This window comes from Sus scrofa, chromosome 6 (genome assembly GCF_000003025.6).
Source record: "Sus scrofa isolate TJ Tabasco breed Duroc chromosome 6, Sscrofa11.1, whole genome shotgun sequence".
Lineage (NCBI taxonomy): Eukaryota > Metazoa > Chordata > Mammalia > Artiodactyla > Suidae > Sus > Sus scrofa.
Genome location: NC_010448.4, coordinates 20,382,384 through 20,403,703, shown reverse-complemented (window position 1 = coordinate 20,403,703; position 21,320 = coordinate 20,382,384). Strand labels below are relative to the sequence as shown.

The 21,320-nt window shown below is 51.3% G+C and overlaps 1 protein-coding gene across 1 annotated transcript; it reads left to right on the top strand.

Annotated features, from left to right (window-relative positions):
- Nucleotides 1,971–16,591, top strand: SLC38A7 (solute carrier family 38 member 7). Its single transcript, XM_021097090.1, is given in 13 exon segments — nt 1,971–2,042; nt 2,630–2,755; nt 4,323–4,744; nt 5,732–5,930; nt 6,131–6,275; nt 7,175–7,273; nt 7,995–8,052; nt 8,237–8,351; nt 9,628–9,639; nt 9,642–9,774; nt 10,317–10,516; nt 11,266–11,320; nt 14,438–16,591. Coding segments are annotated over 11 exon segments (1,389 nt in total). The 5' UTR covers nt 1,971–2,042; nt 2,630–2,755; nt 4,323–4,474; the 3' UTR covers nt 14,541–16,591.

Genomic DNA, 21,320 nt, shown 5'->3' with positions numbered 1-21,320 from the left:
TTGCCATGAGCTGTGATCTAGGTCACAGACATGGCATGGATCTAGCATTGTGGTTGTGGCATAGGCCGGCGGCCTGTAGCTCCCATTCAACCCCTAGCCTGGGATTCTCCATATGCCGTGGGTGTGGCCCTAAAAAGACAAAAAAATAATAGAAGGCAATTAATACCCAGAAAGGGGGTCTGCATAGATACCTTTTCAGGGAAGCATACTAATGGCCAACAAGCACATGAAAAGATGCTAACATCATGAGTCATGGGGAAAATATAAATCAAAACCACAATAAGAATCACTTCACACCCACTAGGATGGCTATAATCAAAGATATATTAAGGGTTATCAAGGATATGGAGAAACTGGAACCCTCATACACTTCTGGTCAGAAGGTAAAATGGTACAACTACTTTGAAACAGTGGCACTTCCTCAAAAGGTTAAACCAGGTCGAGTTTCCACTTGACTCAGCAATTCTACCTCTGCAATTCTATGTATATACCCAAAATTGAACCCCCTGCTGACTCAGCAGGTTAAGGATCTGGTGATGTCACTGCCATGGATCTGATTACTGCTGTGACACAGGTTTGATCCCTGGCCCAGGAACTTCTGCGTGCTGGCATGCTGTGAGCAAAGCCTACACACACACACACACGCCCACACATACACACACACACACTGATGTACACAACAACTTGCATGAGTCTCTGGGCAATTATGCTTGTTGAAAATAGCCAATCTTAAGAGGTTACAACTGTAGAATTCCATTTATATAACATTTTTTGAAATGACAGACTTTTAGAAATGGAGAACAGATTAGTGGTTGCAGAGACTTACAGAAGGAAAGCCTTGCTGGAGGGAGGTGAGTGGTTATAAAAAGGCAGTAGGAGGGATCCTTGTGTTGGAAAGGTCTGGAATCCTGAATGTGGTGATTTATAAACCCTCCCCATGATTAAGCTGAATAGAAGTAAACACACACCAAAAAATGACTTCAAATAGAACTGAGGAAATTCGAATATGATCAGTGGATTGTGTCATCAATATCCTGGTTGTGATATGGTACTATGGTTTTGCAAAATGTCACCACTGAGGGAAACTGGGTAACCAATACGAGGCTCTCATCAGCAAGGACCTTTGATGCATGAAGAGGTAGGTGGAATGGAGAGCAGGTTCTCCTAACATAGATGAGGACATTGGAATGCTAGTGACTATGTGACAGCTTGCAAGTGGCACACAGTCACAAACAGAAGCCAGGGCTATGGACACCCATTCATTCAACCAATACTTAATTATATGAGTGACATCAGTGCCTCAGTGTTCAAGAATCTAGGCCCTGGGGTTAAGGCCATGAGCAACACTCAAACCAACCACAGCTCAAGGAGGTAAAAATGGCCCCTCACTGTCCTCAGTGAAAAAGTCCAGGGTCAGCAGTTCCCGTTGTGGCGCAGTGCTTAACGAATCCGACTAGGAACCATGAGGTTGCGGGTTCGGTCCCTGCCCTTGCTCAGTGGGTTAACGATCCGGCGTTGCCCCGTTAGCTGTGGTGTAGGTTGCAGACGCGGCTCGGATCCCGCATTGCTGTGGCTCTGGCATAGGCCGGTGGCTGCAGCTCCGACTGGACCCCTAGCCTGGGAACCTCCATATGCCGCGGGAGCGGCCCAAGAAATAGCAAAAAGACAAAAAAAAAAAAAAGTCCAGGGTCAGAGCTGTGGGTGCGAAGACAAGGGAAACAAAGGAGGATTAATGAGGCCAAAGATCTATGGCCCATGGCATCCAGACTGGCAAAATCATCAATTGCTCTTCCTAGGAGTAGGAAGGAGTGTGTGATTTGGCCAAGGGGCCAGGACTAAAAGTAACCGGATAAACACCGGCGGGCAGGCTGCCAGGCTGATTCGGAACAGTGCCATCCCCTCGGGCATAAGGAAGCTGGTGTCCAAGATTGACACCTGCAGAAAACTACAACTCCCAGCATGTCCCGCGGCCCACCCAAGGCCAGAGTCATGTGACCGCTGCTCACGTGTCGCTGCAGCCGGCCGGGCTTGAGGCACCGCAGGTAAGTGACAGGAGGTACAGGTTGGTGAAGGGTGGAAATATTAGGTCCCGGGGTCCCCAGGGCCCCCACTGAGGAAAAGCCCTGCCCACACCCTCAGGACTCCGCAGCCCGGTGTCCTCCGCCACACGCCCGCGCTTGGTCGGACTGGCCCCACCTAGTCTCCTTAATCACTCCTAGGCCGGATCAAGCCCCGAAGCCCCTCCCTAGTTTACCCGACAGCAACCCACTCGCCTCGGGCCTGTAGATCGTCCCTGCCCTGGGTGCGCGCTGACCCACTCCCAATGAGCCCACTCCTCATATTTCTGGGATCCAGTCCCAGGCTGGCCTGGCAACCTGCTCCAGTTGGGGTCTGAGGGGGCCTACCGCAATGGTTAAGCCCCTGGCCTGGGCACGTGGGCGTTAGGCTTCTGTCTCTGGCTCTGCGGTCTAGTCCCTGTGACATTAGTCTAGACTCTTTCCTTCCATGGGCATGTTCTGAGCTGCTGTTCCATTCTGTGAGTTAAAACGCCTCAGTTCCCCTCACTCCGCTCACCAGCACAGAAACAGCTCAGCCCCTTCTCACTGTTGACAGCAGATTTTCTGTGAAGTTTTAAGAAAGAAGACATCGGGGGCCGGAGAGAGAAGTAAGGAGACTCAGATCCCAAATCTTTGGGGAGAAGGAGGTGTAAAGAGCAGCTCTCCCTCCACCACAGCCAGACAGGTGGAAAGAGCAGGTAAGCTGGGTACGGTGGTGTGGGGGTAATATGCAGCGAAGGGGAGCTGAGAAATCTTGGGCTAATGTGGAGACCTCTGTGTCTTCGACATGAGCAGGAAGACATGGTCTCACAGCTTCAGTAAGCACTAACTTTGCAGAGCTCTCTGTGGGGCTACCCTGGAAGCTGGAAGCCCCAAACTGCGTCCACTACTCACTGGTTTTTTGCTGAGTTGCTGACTGGGTGGCAGGTTGCGTAAGAGGAAGCCCTGCGGCATCTGACTGGTCTTTCTGGACTTGGAGTCAAAGAGGAGACACTTCCCCTGGAGCTGTGTCCCTTGGTTGCATGCTTGGTGACAGATGTCTGAAAGCACCTAAACTCCCCCTTTCCCCTCTACTGAGTATGAGGCTCCAAACTTTGTTCAAGCAGTGGGACTCACTAGCCATTCTAAACCCATCAGTGTGCTGAGGGCACGGGAAGGGATGCTTCTGTGATGGGCAATGGTTAGGTCAGTCATGTGGGAGAAGAGTAAGAACTGCCCTGAATTTTTTTTTCATTAAAGCAAAAATAAAACCTTTTTGGAGTTCCCGTTGTGGCACAGTGGAAACGAATCCAACTAGTAACCATGAGGTTGTGGATTTGATCCCTGGCCTCGATCAATGGGTTAAGGATCTGGCATTGCTCTGAGCTGCAGTGTAGGTCGAAGACACAGCTTGGATCCTGTGATGCTGTGGCTGTGGCGTAGGCCGGCGGCTACAGCTCTGATAAGACCCTTAGCCTGGGAACCTCCATATGCCATGAATGCAGCCCTAAAAAGCAAAAAACAAAAAACAAACCAATAAAAAAAAACTTTTCATTGGAGCCCAAACATGGGTTATTCATATATTTGGCTTTCTTTGTTATCTTCTTTACTTAGCAGTCTTCTGAGGGGATGTTTCTATTGTATCATATGTGGAAATTAATTGCTAAATGTAGAACAAAAATAATCCTGAGTGGCACATGAATTTTCAAGTCATTTCACAGAGAAGCAGACAGAATTGGCCTGGATTTTGAAGGGCCTTGAAAGCTCCATAGAATTTAGATTCTGGGTGGGAGCGAGAGATGCTGGACTGTAAGAAATTGAAATATCCACGGTTCTGGGTGAGGACTGTTCTTGGAATCCTGTGGTATGGAAACAAGCTGGGAAGCCAGACAGATCTGGATCTAAATCCTGCTCTCCACCTTGCCTGCTGTGTGACCCTGGATGAGTGATTCGATCTCTCTGAACCTTATGACCACTGTCATAAGGAATAAATGCGATAAGATATGTCCATGACCCTCCAGACCGAGCGTGGCTCTAGTGCCAATGTGTTAATGCCCCCTCTTCTGTGTTTATGTCTTATTTACCTGATAGGTCTGTAAGCCTGAAGCAGGCAGGAGTTGCATCTGACCTATTTCTGTCTCTGCCATCTCACACCATGGCACCCAATGCATTGTTCTGCACAGAAGCTCCCCGAGGTGTAGATCTCAGCCATCTGAGCTGGGGGACATTGTTTCACCTTTCCGTGCCCATCCTGTGATAACAGTAGTACCTGCCTTTCCCATCTAGGTTGAGGAGATCCATAGCCCACAGGCCTCCTAGGATCGAAGCCCCAAACAGTCTGGTGTCACCCTGAAGCTGAAGGTGTTCCCTCAGCTCCCCAGGAGATGTGGCCGTGAGACAGAACCCAGAGACCCTGCAGGAAGAGGACTTCCAGGGCCATGGCCCAGGTCAGCATCAACAATGACCCTGGCGAGTGGGGCTTAAGCACGGACTCCGGGGAGCGTGCCCGTCTCCTGCAGAGTCCCTCTGTGGACATAGTCCCCAAGAATGAGGGGGAGACCTCTCCTGGGGGTCTGGACAGAGGCACCACTTCCACACTTGGAGCCGTCTTCATCGTTGTCAATGCCTGCCTGGGCGCCGGGCTGCTCAACTTCCCAGCAGCCTTCAGCACTGCTGGAGGCGTGGCAGCTGGCATCGTGCTGCAGATGGTGAGTGCGCAGACCGGGAGGGCAGAGGTGCAGTTCAGGTGGTGAGTCTGGGCTCTTTGCCTCAAAAGGGAGACTTTGGATCAGGGATGGTCAGTCCGTGACACACCCCTCTCCCTTCTGTCACACGTGGCAGACATCACTAATCTATTGCAGCATTCTTTCCTCTGAGGCCAGACGAGGCTTCAGAAGCCTTTCTAACAGTCAGGGAAGTTTGGACATCACCTGCCTATTTAATAATTTTGTGATTGTGTTTAAAAAGCAGGCCTATACCTTTTAGAACTACCTAATGAAATCCTGACTGATGAAATGATATAGTAGATTTTATTTTGTTCAAAATAATCCAGATTGGGAAAGGGCATAGATGAAAAAAGATTGGCTATGAATTGATGGGGTTTTTTTTGTTTTGTTTTGTTTGTTTTTTGGGTGCACCTGCGGCATGTGGAAGTTTCCAGGCAAGGGATCGAACCCGTGCCGCAGTTGTGGCTTGTGCCACAGCTACAGCCACACCAGATCCTTAACCTGCTGTACCACAAGGGAACTTTCATGAACTGATGATTTTTTTTTTTTTTTTTAGTGAGACAAATACGTGTTTATTAAGAGAGAAGAGAGAGAAGATAGATGTGGAGGAAGCACAGGCATGCTCCAGTGGTGAGGGGGGAGCAGAGGGAAAGCGGGGAGCAACAGAGAGAGAGAAAGAGCAGGAGAGGAAGAGTGGATTGATGTTTATGAAGTTGACTGGTGGGTTCTAAAGGGTCCATTATACCATTCTGTCTACTTTTGTGTATGTCTGAAATTTTCCTCAAAACTTTTGTTCTTGAAGAAAATCTCAGCTCAGCAGCCTCCAGTAATCTATTAACACTGCCCTGCAAAATGAGGCTCATTTGCCAGATCGGCTTTGGGCGCTGGCCCAGTAAATGCCGAGCAAGACCAGGCTGCTCTTTGCTGCCAGGCCTTTCCTACACCCTCCTGCTCTGCCCCTGCCTGCAGGCCATGCTGGTTTTCATCATTAGCGGCCTCGTCATCTTGGCCTACTGCTCCCAGGCCAGCAATGAGAGGACCTACCAGGAAGTGGTGTGGGCTGTGTGTGGCAAGCTGACGGGCGTGCTGTGTGAGGTGGCCATTGCCGTCTACACCTTTGGGACCTGCATTGCCTTCCTCATCATCATTGGGGACCAGCAGGACAAGAGTGAGGTCCCCCCTTACCACCTACCTCCTCCCGCCCCCTCGGCCCCAGGGTCCCTGGGGTGGGAGGGAAAGAGCATGAAACATCTGCCCAAGACCTAGCATTCATCTGGGGGTCCTCCCTCCTGGCTGCTGGGCCTCTTAGACAGAGGGCCTCACCCTGTAGTGGCCTGGCATCATGTTCCCTCCTTCCTCCCTGTGCAGTTATAGCCGTGATGGCAAAGGAGCCTGAGGGGGCCGGCGGCAGCCCCTGGTACACAGACCGCAAGTTCACCATCAGCCTCACTGCCTTCCTCTTCATCCTGCCCCTTTCCATCCCCAGGGAGATCGGCTTCCAGAAATATGCCAGGTTCGGAGGCCCCACCCCAGCCTGCGCTGGACAGAGGCTATGATCACAGGCAGCTGGAGACCCAAGGGCTGCTGGGGAACCCCCCCTCCTCCATGCCACCCTCCCTCCTGGGGGCGGCAAGAGTGGGCAAGGCAGGGCAGACCAGGGCTGGCAAGGGTTCTGGCATAAGACCTTCTTCTTGTGTCAGCGGCAAGGGAGACAGTGGCTCTTTGCGTCAGTGCGAGATTCATTTGCAAGTGTCCTTGTCAGAGAAGGGACAGGGATATCAAGAATGCGAAGGCAGTCTCCCAGCCTGGGCTTTGTCTTTCCCACAGAGGATGGGACTTCTGATCATTTGGGATTGTCAGCCTGGCAAGATTTTCCATACACCTTGGTATGAAAGGAAGACACTAGCTTCCAGCCCCAGAGTCTGAAAAGCTGTGGGATTCTAAGCTGTTTCCTGTGATCCATAATGGAAGGGGCCACACTCAGTGTCCCCAAGGTCCCCTTCAGTGTTGACATTCCAGTGTTGTGCCTTCAACTCTTTTACCTCCCGCATCTCTTCCTTCTCAAAGGCCCTGCTCGCAGCTCTCGCCAGGCCTGAGCTGCTTTGATTGAAGTAACAGATGCGCTTTGAAGCCCAGCCCCCTGCTATGGTCCCTGAGCCATGGAGCTAAACCACCTCATTTCCCAATGGCTACAAATGTCAATCTGGTCCCCTGTTGGCTTCCTACCTGTGACTTATTTCTCTGAAATGTATTTCTTATGCATTACTTGAGTCTTTGTTTGGATTAGTCTCCCAATTCATTCATTAGACACTTCTGGTGACTAGAGTTAGGGGAGATGTCCCTGGGGATGGAATCAGAGAAAAGGCAGCTGGGGGCTGGGGAGGAGGAAGCTGAATCGATCCTTCCTGGCAGCTTCCTGAGCGTCGTGGGCACCTGGTATGTCACTGCCATCATTATCATCAAGTACATCTGGCCCGATAAAGAGATGACCCCAGCGGACATCCTGAACAGGTGGGTCAGGGCCGCCAGGAGACACATGGGGTAGCAGCAGCCACTCGGGCCCCAGGAGGTATTGGGTCAGGCATCAAAAGGCTACCCAGGTGCTCTTCCCAAGGCTCACTAGCTCCTCAGGGCTTGACTCATTGGCCATTGTAGGAAGGAGGCAAAAGGTCCTGGTATCTTTTTACTGCAGAAAAGAGGGCGAGGCAGAGATGGGGGAAAGTTTGCCATTAATATCCAGCAGATGAGCCAGCATGAGGCTAGGCCTCGGGTTGTGGAAAATGCCAAGGTGAAATTGCCCTTTTTTTTTTTTTTTTTTTGCTTATCTGTAATATCTGTGAGGATGAATTGAGGAGATAAAAATTCTGGATTTTGGTCCCAGAAGGTCCTTCCAGAGCCTCAGTTTTACGGACCTTTGAAATGGCCATGTGTCCTCTCCCAGTTCCCAGACTTATGGGAGTTGAATGTGTGCAGCTGGCAGGGGGATGGGGGCTGTGCAGTGGGCTGAATGAAGAATACAGGCATGGAGGAGTTCCCTTGTGGCTCAGTGGGTTAAGGATCCAGTGTTGCTACTGCAGTGGCTCAGGTCGCTTCTGTGGTGCGGGTTCAGTCCCTGGCCCAGGAACTTCTGCGTGCTGGAGGTGCAGCCAAATGGTAAAGGAGTACAGGCACGGGGGTGGTTGGTGACTATGAGGGGCTCACGAGCACCAGCATCTTGTGTGTTTGTCCTCAGGCCAGCTTCCTGGATAGCTGTGTTCAATGCCATGCCTACCATCTGCTTCGGATTTCAGGTGCCAGTTGCGAGGTCCCTTTTGTCCCCTGAGTTCACCCCCCACGCTGAGGTGGACTCCACATTACCAGCAGGATGGGGGGTGGACCTTGGAAGGAAGGATAGAGGGGGGACCCCAGGACTTGCCCCTGGCCCCTGGGGGTAAGGTCACTTGCCCACCACAAGCCTGCCCTTCACCCTGACAGTGCCACGTGAGCAGTGTGCCCGTCTTCAACAGCATGCAGCGGCCCGAGGTGAAGACCTGGGGCGGGGTGGTGACGGCCGCCATGGTCATAGCCCTCGCGGTCTACATGGGTACAGGTGAGTGATCCCCTCTGAGGGCCAGGCTTAGAGGGCTCCCGCTTCCCCTCTCTGTCCCCAAGTCCTCTGGCCCAGGTTTTCCATGGGACAGCCTTGCACTCCGAATACCTCTGTAGGCATTGACTTGAACTTGGGCTGCCTTGGGTCTCCTCCTGCCCAAATCATGTCTTCATTCATTCAGCAGCTTTCAGTGGGTGCCTGCTAAGTCCCAGGACCTTTCTCAGCATGGGGCTTCCATGGAGATAGGTAGACCTGGGCCTGTCTATAGTTGGACAGACAGTCTTACAAGAGTAAATCGGGAATCAGTAAGGAATCCCAGACAGTGGTGAGTGCCGCCATGGGAACAGTGAAAGGGGAGCTGTGAGTGGCACTGGGTGGGGCTGGCTTTGGGGGGTGGGTTATAGCCTTTGGGGAAGCCTAAATCATGAGGACGAGCCAGAATCTGAAGAGCTGGGGGGAAGAGCGTTCCAGATAGAGGCACCAGAAAATGCCAAGTCCCTGAGGCCAAGACAGAAGGTCTGGTGTAGATGGAGTGGAGCAAGTTGGGGGTGGGTGGCAGGCAGCGAGGCCAGACAGGGAGCAGAGCCAGATCCTTGAGGACTGTTGGGAGCCAGAAGGAAGCGTTTTTCAGTAGGGGTGGGGCTCGGTGCAAGATGGCTGTGGATGCTGTGTGAGAATGCTTGGGATGAGGCAGCAGGACTGGGAGGCCAGATACTGTGATTCCTTCCATAGATGGTTCTCAGGCCAGCACTGTTCTAGCCTCTGCAGATAAAGCCAGGAACAAGGGAGGCAAATGAGCAGAGTCCCCATTCTTCTGGGGCTCTTTTTCTGGTTGGGGAGACAGACAATAAACAAGGGAAAAAAGATTCAGAGAAAGAGGGATGTTATGAAGAAAGCAAAACAGGGCAATGAGCGAGAGGGCTGGGGGTATATAGGGGGAGCGGTTTGTGGATGGGCGGGGCAGGGAAGCCCATCTCTGGGGAGGGGGCATCTGAGCTGAGACCGAATGATGAGGGGATGGCAGCGTGAAGGACTGGGCACACAGAAGGGTAGTCCGCAGCCCTGAGACGGGATCTGCTGGGTGAGTTCAAGATCGGAAAGGTGACGGCGTGGGGCTGGGCATGTGAGAAGTCGGGGAGGGAGGCTTCCGATCCCAGCCTCTAAGCCTCAGTCTAAGTCTCCAGAGCTGTTCTGACACCTCCCCGTCTGCTTTTGGACCGAGCAGTGGATGGTCCATCCCCCTGACCCTCTGAGGCCCTCTTGTCCCCACCCTCAGGCATCTGTGGCTTCTGACCTTTGGAGCTGCCGTGGACCCTGACGTACTCCTGTCCTACCCCTCGGAGGACGTGGCTGTAGCCGTCGCCCGAGCCTTCATCATCCTGAGTGTGCTCACCTCCTACCCCATCCTGCACTTCTGTGGGCGGTGAGTCCCCTCCTGCCCCGTGGGGCGCTCCCTCTCTTCAGGGCCCCTGAAAGCCCTTTGAACATGGTCCTCAGGCCTCATGTAGAATCTGTTTTATAAAGGAGTAACTAAAGCCAAAAGGAGTCAGTGCCTAAAACAGCGCTATGAGAATCCCCAGCCAGGTCTTGAGGAGCCCCTTTTTTCTAGAGTCACCAGAACATTCATGAGCCCTCTGAGAACCTCTAGTCCAGATCTGTTCCTGAACCCCCTGCTTCCTGGGTACTCCAAACCCATCCTTTTCAGGAGCCTAGTAGTGTTGGGGCCCATGGGTGTGCACATCCTGGGCCAGGCAAGGCATTCCCCTTCAGCGTCCCATCCAGTCCCCACAGCCACCCTGAGAAGAGTGCTGCTAGGCCCACTTCACAGACAAGGAAACCGAGGATCAGAGATAGTCTTACCTACAGTCTGCCCTGCAGTGGGGTGGGGGGGGTCTGGCTCCACGGCTGGAGGTGGGGGGCTGTTAGCAGGGCCGCCTCTGAGCCCCTCTCCATGCGTGCGGACAGGGCGGTGGTCGAAGGCCTGTGGCTGCGCTACCAGGGGACGCCGGTGGAGGAGGACGTGGGCCGGGAGCGGCGGCGGCGCGTGCTGCAGACGCTGCTCTGGTTCCTGCTCACCCTGCTGCTGGCGCTCTTCATCCCTGACATCGGCAAGGTCATCTCAGTCATCGGAGGCCTGGCCGCCTGCTTCATCTTCGTCTTCCCAGGTGTGGACCCCGACACCCCCGCAGCGCCGACTCCCCAGGCCTCCCAGGTTCAGCTCCTCACTTGCTCACCCTCCAAGGAGGACACTCACCAGCGTTTATCGATTACCCACTTCAGGCTCCACGGAAACCCTTTAAGCATCATCTCCATTTTACTGAAGTGGAGGTGTGAGGTTCAGAGAGGGTAACAAGCTTCCCTGGAGGTTAACAAATTCAGCAAAAGAATAACAGAACCGGAGTTCCCATCATGGCACAGTGGAAACGAATCCAACTAGGAGCCATGAGGTTGCGGGTTCGATCCCTGGCCTCACTCAGTGGGTTGAGGATCCGGCGTTGCCCTGAGCTGTGGTGTAGGTCACAAACACAGCTTGGATCCGGTGTTGCTGTGGCTGTGGTGTGGGCCAGCAGTGTAGCTCCGATTAGACCCCTAGCCTGGGAACCTCCATATGCCACAGGTGTGGCCCTAAAAAGACCAAAAAAAAAAAAAAAAAAGAGAAAAGAATAACAGAACCTTTTCAAACCCAAGTCTGTCTAGGTCCATAGCCTGTACTCCTAACCTTTCATTCAAGTACCTGTTACTCCCCGACCATCAGGGATCTGGCTGGTTCAGACTATGACAGTGTAATAGGGTCTGGTGGCAGCGCCCTGACACGGAGGTCACAATACCTGAGCTTCAGACACTGTCTGCCACCACTACAAGGCGGAGGCTGACTGAGCCCACCCCCTTCTCAGGGCCACCTCTTCTCTTCCAGGTCTGTGCCTCATTCAAGCCAAACTCTCTGAGATGGAAGAAGTCAAGCCAGCCAGGTAAAAGCAGAGCCAGTCTGTGGTCCTCTCTGGAAGGTGCTAAATGGGGGGTTGCCTCTAAATAGGTAGGGATCAGGAGTTCCCATGGGGTTCATTGGCTCTGGCTGGGTTTCAATCCCTGAGCCAGGAACTTTCACATGCTGTGGGTGTGGCCAAAAAAAAAAAAAAGTAGGAGTCAGGAGACTTGTGTACTTTGAAAAATATGAGTTTTTAAAATACTTCTTTTAAGGAGTTCCCTTCGTGGCTCAGCAATTAACAAACACAACTAGGATCCATGAGGATGAGGGTTCAATCCCTGGCCTCGCTCAGTGGGTTAAGGATCCGGCGTTGCTGTGAACTTTGGTGTAGGTCGCAGATGCGGCTCGGATCGGATCCTGCGTGGCTGTGGCTGTAGCGTAAGCCAGCACTTGTAGGTCCAATTTGACTCCTAGCCTGGGAACCTCCATATGTCGTGGGTGCAGCCATAAAAAGACAAATAAAAATAAATAAAATACTTCTTTTAAAATAAGTAACACGTGGTAGTTGTAACAGTTCAAACACCGCTGGAGGACTTTGGAGAAAAAAGTGGAAGTCCTTTCTCCACAGCCCCCTCCCCATCTCCTTTCTGAGAGAGCTCCGTGTCATCCACATGGTCTGTGCCCTTGTGGACTGTTTCTGTGCGTAATCTGTGTCTGGGTACACAAAGCTATGCGTGTGTACACACAAACACGTGGCTTTTTTCAAAAATTGGTTTCATGCTGGTGTTCCCATCATGGCTCAGCAGAAATGAACCTGACTAGCAGCCATGAGGACACAGGTTCAATCCCTGGCCTCCTTCATTGGGTTAGGGATGGGACGTTGCCGTGAGCTGTGGTGTAGGCTGAAGACACAGCTCAGATCCTGCGTTGCTGTGGCTGTGGCTTAGGCCGGCGGCTACAGCTCCTATTCAACCGCTAGCCTGGGAACCTCCATGTGCCACAGATGAGACCATAAAAAGACCAAAAAAAAAAAAAAAATTGGTTTCATGCCAAACACACTTTTCTGCCATTTGCTTTTATCCCCTAACCGTGTATCTTGGAGATTGCTCTATGTCAACACATGAAGATCCACTTCTTTTTCCAGTGGCTATAGAATATTTTGTATGAATCTGTCCCAAATGTGAACACACTTCTACATTACCTTGGCACGCCTGGTCAAGGATCTTAGTAGCATCAACTCTTAGAAGGAAGTTGCTCTATCACAAGGCACACTCATTTTTACTTTGGCCCATGGATTCAGATTACCCTCCAAAAAGGCAGTACCAGTCAGAGACCCAAGAGCAGTTAATCAAAGTGCCCTGTACCCTGTACCCCTGCAAACACTATATATAGCAGCTTTTCAGTATTTGTTAGCTAATGAATATAAAACATTTTTTTCGGGGTTTTTTTTTTTTTTTTTTTTTTTTTGGTTCATTTGCTTGTTTCTTTGTTTGTCTTTTTGCCTTTTCCAGGGCCACACCTACGGCACATGGAGGTTCCCAGACGAGGGGTCTAATCGGAGCTATAGCCACCAGCCTACGCCACAGCCATGGCAACGCCATATCTAAGCCACATTTGCAACTTACACCACAGCTCATGGCAACACTGGGTCTTAACCCACTGAGCGAAGCCAGGGATATAACCTGCGTCCTCATGGATACTAGTTGGGTACGTTAACTGCTGAGCCACAATGGGAACTCCTGTTTTGTTTTTTTAATTTACTGTCTTTCCCATTTTAAAGTGTACAGTTCAGTGGCATCAAGTGCATTCATATTTTTGTGCAACCATCACCACCATGCATGCAAAACTGAAACTCTGTACCCATTAAACAGTAATTCAGCACGCCCTGTCCCCACAGCCCCTGGTTACCACCATTCTATTTTCTGTCTTCATGAATTTGACTCTTCTAGGTACCTCATACAATTATTTGTCTTTCTGTAACTGGCTTATTTCACGTGGCATAATGTCCTCAAAATGCATCTGTGTTGTAGCATGTGTCAGAATGTCCTTCCTTTTTAAGGTGAATAATTTCCCATTGTATGTATAGAGCACATTTTGCAAAATACTACATTGTTTTAACATGTACGTGTTCCTGATTAGTAGAGAGGTTTTGACAGGTTCGTGTTTTAAAAAAATACATTGTGCAGGATATACTCATTCATTATAGAAAACCTAAAAAATACAGACTAATTGGAGTTCCTGTCGTGGCTCAGCAGAAGTGAATCTGGCTGGGAAGCATGAGGTTGCGAGTTCGATCCCTGGCCTTGCTCCAGTGGGTTAAGGATCTGGTGTTGCTGTGAGGTGTGGTGTAGGTCGCAGATGCCTCAGATCTGGTGCTGCTATAGCTCTAATTCGACCCCTAGCACGAGAACTTCTATATACCATAGGTACGGCACTAGAATTAAAAACAAACAAACAAACAAAAAACTACAGACTAATCACCCTTAATATATCCTGTAGCTGTTTTTGATATACAGATATGCAGATGTCTGCTTATTTATTTATTTATTCATGTTCACTTTTTATAGCTGTACCTGTGGCATATGAACATTCCCAGGCTAGGGGTCAAATCAGAGCTACAGCTGACAGCCTACACCACAGCCACAGCAACTCAGGGTTCAAGCTTTGTCTGCGACCTACACCGCAGCTCATGGCAACACCAGATCCTTAACCCACTGATCGAGGCCAAGGATCGAACCTGCGTCCTTATGGATACTAGTCTGATTCCTTTCCGCTGAGCCACGACAGGAATTCCTACTAGTTGGTTTCTTAACCTCTGAGCCACTGCAGGAATTCCCTTTTTTTTTAAGAAATGGATCACACTACATGTAACCTGCTTTTTCATGACCGTCTTTCCATCAGGAGACATGCCCTTGGTATGCTGTGACCAGTTAATCCCATTAGGTCTTGGTCTCCTTACCCATGGACTAGGGGTCATACCCCTGGCCCTGCACGCCTGTGTATGGAAAGTTGTTGAGAAGTAAGAAGTGCTCTATGCACAGGAGAAGTGGTATAAGTAATTACCATAATTAACTGAGATATGTATATATATGTGTATGGAAGTTGGCAAAGTCGTATGTGGGTTGACTGACCAGGCCTTCTCTCACTGTCTGCTCTACAGCTGGTGGGCAATGGTCAGTTACGGAATCCTCTTGGTCACCCTGGGAGCCTTCATCTTCGGCCAGACCACAGCCAACGCCATCTTTGTGGACCTCTTGTCTTAACCAGTACCTCCCAGGGAACACTTGGCCTTTGCCATTGGACCCCGGACCACCTCATAGACCTTTGGGGCCACCTGAGTCTGGCAACACTCCCCTCTACTGGTGGGATGACACCTGGACATCCTTCTTCAAGGACGATCTGGGATGAAACCAGGCCCCACACCTCTGGACAGCTCAAACCCAGCTCCCTTCCTGCTCCCCCATCCTGGCTGGGCTGTGGATAGTGGGAGGAGGTCTCGTGTCACAGAGGAACCTTCTCCCCTTCTTCACCTCTCAAATTCTCCATGCCTGGAAGTCATGGGTGAAGAGGGTCATGTCTCCAAAGAAAGAGCCCAGTCTGACTTCCCTCTGCAGAAGGAATGTGGACCAAGGGCTGCTCTCTCCACAGAAAAGCCCATCCTGAGTAGGGGCCGTGCTCCTTACCCCTGACTCAGTGCCTGCTCCAGGCTGTCGGCAGCTCAGCCAGCATGGCTTCCTCTGGCAAGTTCCAGAAGTAGCGCTGAAGTCACACAAATGTGCAGAAGCAGGCAGACTGATGCCTCTCTGCTGCCTCCCGAGGCCACAGTGAGCCCTCTTTCCCATGGCCGACTGACATGTCCAAGGCTTTTGGGGCCTCACTCTTTCTCTTTACCCAGACCTGATGGTCCAGGCATCCCTCTGCTTCTCCACCCCTAGACATCACCAAGTCTAATGTTTACAAACGGTGCCAGCCCAACTCTGCACCAGGGGCCAGGGGCCGTGCCACGGTGCTGTGAGTACTCCCCCCCCACTGCCCCCCTCTCCCGCACCTTCCGCATGGCGGGGAGTCTGCTCCTCTCTCTCAGATTCCACACAGGCCCTTTTCAGAGGCACAAGGGTGGGTGATGGTGAAGGCTGGGGATGTTTCAGACCCATGCAGGCTGGGCTGGTGAGAATCAAGATGAACCTTTCTGGAATCTTCTCTTGCAGTGGTGGCTTTTCTCCCTGCCCTCCATGTCCCCCCTACCCTGCTAGCCCTCCCCTGGTAGCCTGCAGACGAGGAAGGCAGCCGAGCTGTCACTGGGCAACAACTGCGTGTAGTCCTGCCAGCCTGGAAGTTTCCCTTCAATCTGGATCTTGTCTGCTCCTTCTCATCATCTCTCCAGCCTCTACCCCACTTCTCCACATTGCTCGATCGCTCCTGCTTACATAAGTATGGGGTGAGGGTGGACCAAACCCTCTCGTCCCGTTCCCCAGCTCCTCATGTCCACCAGGCCTGGCCTGTCACACCAAGGTCACACCTAGGTTGTGCAGGGTGAGAAGGGATGTTGGAGTTCCCGTCGTGGCTCAGTGGTTAACGAAACCGACTAGGAACCATGAGGTTGCAGGTTCGATCCCTGGCCTTTGCTCAGTGGGTTAAGGATCTGCTGTTGCCATGACCTGTGGTGTAGGTCTTAGAACAGCTTGGATCCGGCATTGCTGTGGCTCTGGCGTAGGCTGGTGGCTACAGCTCCAATTAGACCCCTAGCCTGGGAACCTCCATATGCCGCGGAGCGGCCCTAGAAAAGCCAAAAAGACAAAAAAAAAAAAAAAAAAGAAGGGATGTTATTTGCCCCCTTCATGTTCCCATTTTGAACACCTTGGCCACTCAGGCCACCCAGGTACCAAATCAGGCTTCCTCTGCTTGGACCCCTCAGCATTTTCCCTGGCCCCTCCTGTCCCAAACCTCTGAACCCAGGGGCCGGGGGTTGGGGGGGGGCACCCACCCTCAGGGCAGTGAGATAGAAGACGCAGGGGCAGCTGGGGGTGGACCCTCTCGACCCCTGGGGCTGTTTTCCCTCAGCCTGCTGCTCGGCACCAGGCCCTGTAGCGCCCAGCCTCCTAATGTTGGATTTCAGTGGAGGGGCGCGGGGTGCCAGGGGAGTCATTGCACAGCAATGGACCAATCAGGAAAAGGAGCTGGAATCTGGCCTCTTGGCCGAACCTCAGGAGCCCCTTCCCCTGCCCTCCCTGCCAGGGCATTTTACTGTTTCTCTTCTACCTGTGCACATTCTGACCAGAGAGGATGGCTAATAAAAAGGGACTTGTGCTGCTGAGCGGCGTGGCCCGTGTCATCCCGGCAACAGTCCAGGCTACTGACAAGTCAGGTGGGCTGGGGTGGAGGAAGGGGTTGAGTGGGGTAAGGCCCTTTGGCCTCACCCTCTATGACCCCTGACTTGAGAAGGGGCCTGCCGCACTCCTGTTACCTAGCTGGAAACCTACAGGTGGTTCTTGACACCTTTGTCTGCTTCCACATCCCATCAGCCCTTCCCGGCTGACGGAAATCTGCTGGGTCTGTCCCCAGCCTCTGTCTCGGCTCGAGCCCTCACCGTTCTGCCCCTCACCACCCCAGCCACAGACTGGCCTTCGGGTTGCATGTCCCTCCCTGACCTCTCATCTCGGGGTGAGACTCAAACTCCTGAGCAGGCTCTGCTGTCCTGGTTGTGAAGCCAGTCACTGCGCTCAGTGCTGCCAAGAAGATGCGCAGCAAAGCACCAGCTCTGCTCTCAGCCTGCAGGGAAGACTGATGCTTAGCAAGTGGTCACACATGTATATCTGCAAGTTGTGATGTGTGCCAAGAAGGGGGAAAAACAGAATGTTATAGGAGTTCCCGTTAACGAACCCAACTAGGATCCATGAAGACATGGCTTGGATCCCGGGCCTCACTCAGTGAGTTGAGGATCCGGCATTGCTGTGAGCTGTGGTGTAGGTTCCAGACACAGCTCAGATCCCACATTGCTGTGGCTGTGGTGTAGACTGGCAGCTGTAGCTCTGATTCAACCCCTAGCCTGGGAACTTTGGTATGCCGCCTATGAGGCCCTAAAAAGATGAAAAACAAAACAAAACAAAAAAATAGAATGTTATATTGGGAGGCCTGGAGCTTGTCTGGGGAGACAAGGAAGGCTTCTTGGAGAGGGTGGCACACGAGCTGGCTCCTGAATGAGTAGGAATGAACAAAGTGAAGAGAGGTGGGGAGAACTTTCCAGGCTATGGAAATGCATGTGTGAAGGCCCTGTGGTGGGAGCAACACGATCGGGTGAGGAACTGAAAAGTGGCCATTGTCGGTGGAGCACTGCCTCTGCGTGGGAGGGCAGCAGAGGTGAGAGCAGGGCCTCCTGGGAGGGTTTGCAGTGGCTCCCCGGGTCCTTAGAGTACTGTCTAACCAGCTCGCCTTCCACCACACTCCCCTCCCTGCTCCAGTCTTTATTAACCACGATCCCTCCCTCCTGGTGGGGGTGGGGACTCTGAAAGGAGGAAACACTTTGCAAGTCCAGAGGGGGTGGGACCGCTTCAGAGCACACTCAACACCAGCTAGTGGACCAAGAGCTTCCCCTTTGGCTTCACTTCCTCCGAGTGGACAGAGGAAAGGAAAGGTTACTGGCCACTGGCAAGTGCCAGACACACAGCCAGATTCACCCATTCATCCATCTTAGTCAAGACACCTCTGCCTTTTGCTCATCACACTTGTGAGTGCTTCATCCGTGTCTTCCCCATTAGACTATGTTTCGCGGGAGCAGGGTCATTTCTCCCTGTCCATCGGGTATCTTAGCCAGTGCCCGGCACATAGCAAGTGTTCAATAGTTGTTGAAGAAATGAATGAATGCCTGAGTACCACCTAACTTTTGTTGAGCCCTTACCTTGTGCCAGCACTTAGCTTTCGTCATTCACATCTGGGCTTCACGACAACTTTATGCAGAAGTGAAAGCTGAGAGATGTTTGTTACACGCTTTGCCCAGGGACACACAGGGAGTAAAACTGGAGCCAGCCAGAGAGTTCCCGTTGTGGCTCAGTGGAAAAGAACCCAACTAGCATGAGGATGTGGGTTCAATCCTTGGCCTCGCTCAGTGGGTTAAGGATCCAGTGCTGCATGAGCTGTGGTGTAGGCCGGCAGCTACAGCTCAAGATTTTATTCCTAGCCTGGGAAATTACATATGCCACTAATATGCCCCCCTCTGAGCCCCCCCCCCCAGAAAAATCCTAAAAATGAAAAGAAAGAAGGGAATGGGGAAAAGGGGGTGGACAGTGTGTAACTGCAGTTTTTTCCTTTGGTCACTAGAGGTCTCCTCTGTATAATTTCCCTTTATGAAAGATATGCGCTGTGGCCTCGGAGGACACTCCAACCCTCGGCGTCATGAGGGTTCCGGGTGATCTGCTGTCTAGCACTTCTGAGTGTTGTCCCTGTCCTGGGGCAGGGCCACTTCGAGATCATGGCCTCCAGTCTGGTGGGGGACTCAGACCAATCAATCACAGAAACTGTGTATGTACATGTGCTAGTTGTAGATTCAATATTACAAACCCAGGTTTGGTAATTCATTGCTACGATACAATGAAAAAATTTCCCGTAGATGTAGAGGAAAGCCAGAGACATTGTAGCCAGGATGAAGGAGGAAGGCAGACTTCTTGCCCTCCAAACACTTTTATGTTTTCCGAGGGGGCAGGGGGTGGGGGGGAGAATAGGTACAAGATTCATCCATTTGGGAGTTCCTGTTGTGGCTCATCAGTAATGAACCCGACTAGTTATCCATGAGGACGTGGGTTTGATCCCTGGTCCACCTCAGTGGGTTAAGGATCCAGTGTTGCTGCGGCTGTGGTATAGGTCAGCGGCTATAGCTCCGATTTGACCCCTAGCCTGGGAACTTCCACATGCTGTTGGGTGCAGCCCTAAAAAGAAAAAACAAAAAAACAAAAACAAACAAAAAAAACACCAAGGAACCAAGTTGTATTAGGGAAGGGGGCACATTTTTTTACTTTGTGGGTTTTACCGGGAGCTCTACCAAGTTCTCATAGTAAACATCAGAGAAGAATCCCCTCATGCCTCCAGCAGAGGAGGGTAAAAGGAACCATTTTGAAATGTGCCAGAGCATTCTGTTCTTGTTAATAAGATATGCCCTCAGAAGACACTTAAAATTTAACCAGAGCCCAATCTACTGGGATTTTATCAGAGCCTAACTGACCTAAGAGAAATACACAGCTCCATCCCACTCCAGCCACCTGGTCCTACGGGGAGTGGGGGGGGGAGGCGCTGGGAGGAGAGCTGAGAAGCATGTGTGAAGTCCATAGTCCAGAAGCACACAGGCTCTCACTGAGAGACAGTGATCTAATCAGAGGTCTATAGAACCCTCCCCCCACACCTTGCAACCTCTTTACTAAAGGACTACTTAAAGCTGTTCCTTTTACCCAGTATGTTATGTCTGGCAATCAGGAAAACAATACAAAATAGACTAAAAGGCAAAAATCAGTTTGAAGAGACAGCAAGCATCAGAGCCAGACTCAGATAGGCAGGGGTGTTGGCATCATCAGACCAGGAATTGTAAACAACTATGATTAAAATGCAAAGGGGGAGTTTCCGTCGTGGCGCAGTGGTTAACGAATCCGACTAGGAACCATGAGGTTGCGGGTTCGGTCCCTGCCCTTGCTCAGTGGGTTAACGGTCCGGCGTTGCCGTGAGCTGTGGTGTAGGTTGCAGACGTGGCTCGGATCCTGCGTTGCTGTGGCTCTGGCGTAGGCCGGTGGTTACAGCTCCGACTCGACCCCTAGCCTGGGAACCTCCATATGCCGCGGGAGCGGTCCAAGAAATAGCAACAACAACAACAAAAGACAAAAAATAAAAAAAAATTAAAAAAAAATAAAATGCAAAGGGATTGGGAGTCCCCACTGTGGCGCAGCAGAAACGAATCCAACTAGTATCCATGAGGATGCAGGTTCCATCCCTGGCCTTGCTGAGTGGGTCAGCAATGCGGTGTGGCCGTGAGCCCATCTATGCCATGGTGACAGCCACGTGAGACCCAAGCAGCATCTTTAACCCATGCTGCATTTTGAGGCAATGCTAGATCCTTAACCCACTGAGTGAGGCCAGGGATCAAGACTGCATCCATACAGACACTATGTTGGTTCTTAACCCGATGAGCCACAACAGGAACTCCAGGACTTCTTATTAAGGTTAGAGAGACCAGAGCTCCTTCTCTCTGCCATGTGAGGACAGTGAAAAGGTTGTTTCCTGAAAGCTGGAGAGAAAACCAAGAAACCAAATTGGCTGGCACTTTGATCTTGAACTTCCTAGCCTCCAGAACTGTGAGAAATAAATTCCTATCGTTTAAGCTACCCAAAAATAAAAATAAGAATAAAATGCTAAGGGCTCTAAATGGGTAGACAGCCTGCAAGAACAGATGGGCTATGTAAGCAGAGGGATGAAAATTCTAAGAACCAAAAAGAAATGCTAGAGATAAAAAACACTGTTAAGGAGTTCCCTTCGTGGCTCAGTGGTTAAGGAATCTGACTAGGAACCATGAGGTTGCACGTTTGATCCCTGGCCTTGCTCAGTGGGTTAAGGATCTGGCATTGCCATGAGCTGTGGTGTAGGTCGAAGACGCAGCTCGGATCTGGTGTTGCTGTGGCCCTGGTATAGGCCAGCAGCAACAGCTCTGATTAGACCCCTAGCCTGGAAACCTCCATATGCTGCGAGTGCGGCCCTGGAAAAGACAAAACAAAACACTGTTAAGAAACATGAAGGATGCCTTTGACAGGCCTTATATTATATGGACTGGATACAACTTATGAGAGAATCTCTGAGCCTCAGGGTATCTCAGTAGAAACCTCCAAAACTGAAAAGCAAATAGAAAAAAAGAACTGAAAAAAAGAAAATTCAAGAACTGTGGAATGATAAAAGGAGTAACCCGGGCATAATGGTAGTATCAGAAGAAGAGAGAAAGGAACTGAAAAAGTATTTGAAACAATTTGAAACAATCACTGAGAATTTCCCCCAAATTAATGTCAGAAGCGAGTGGA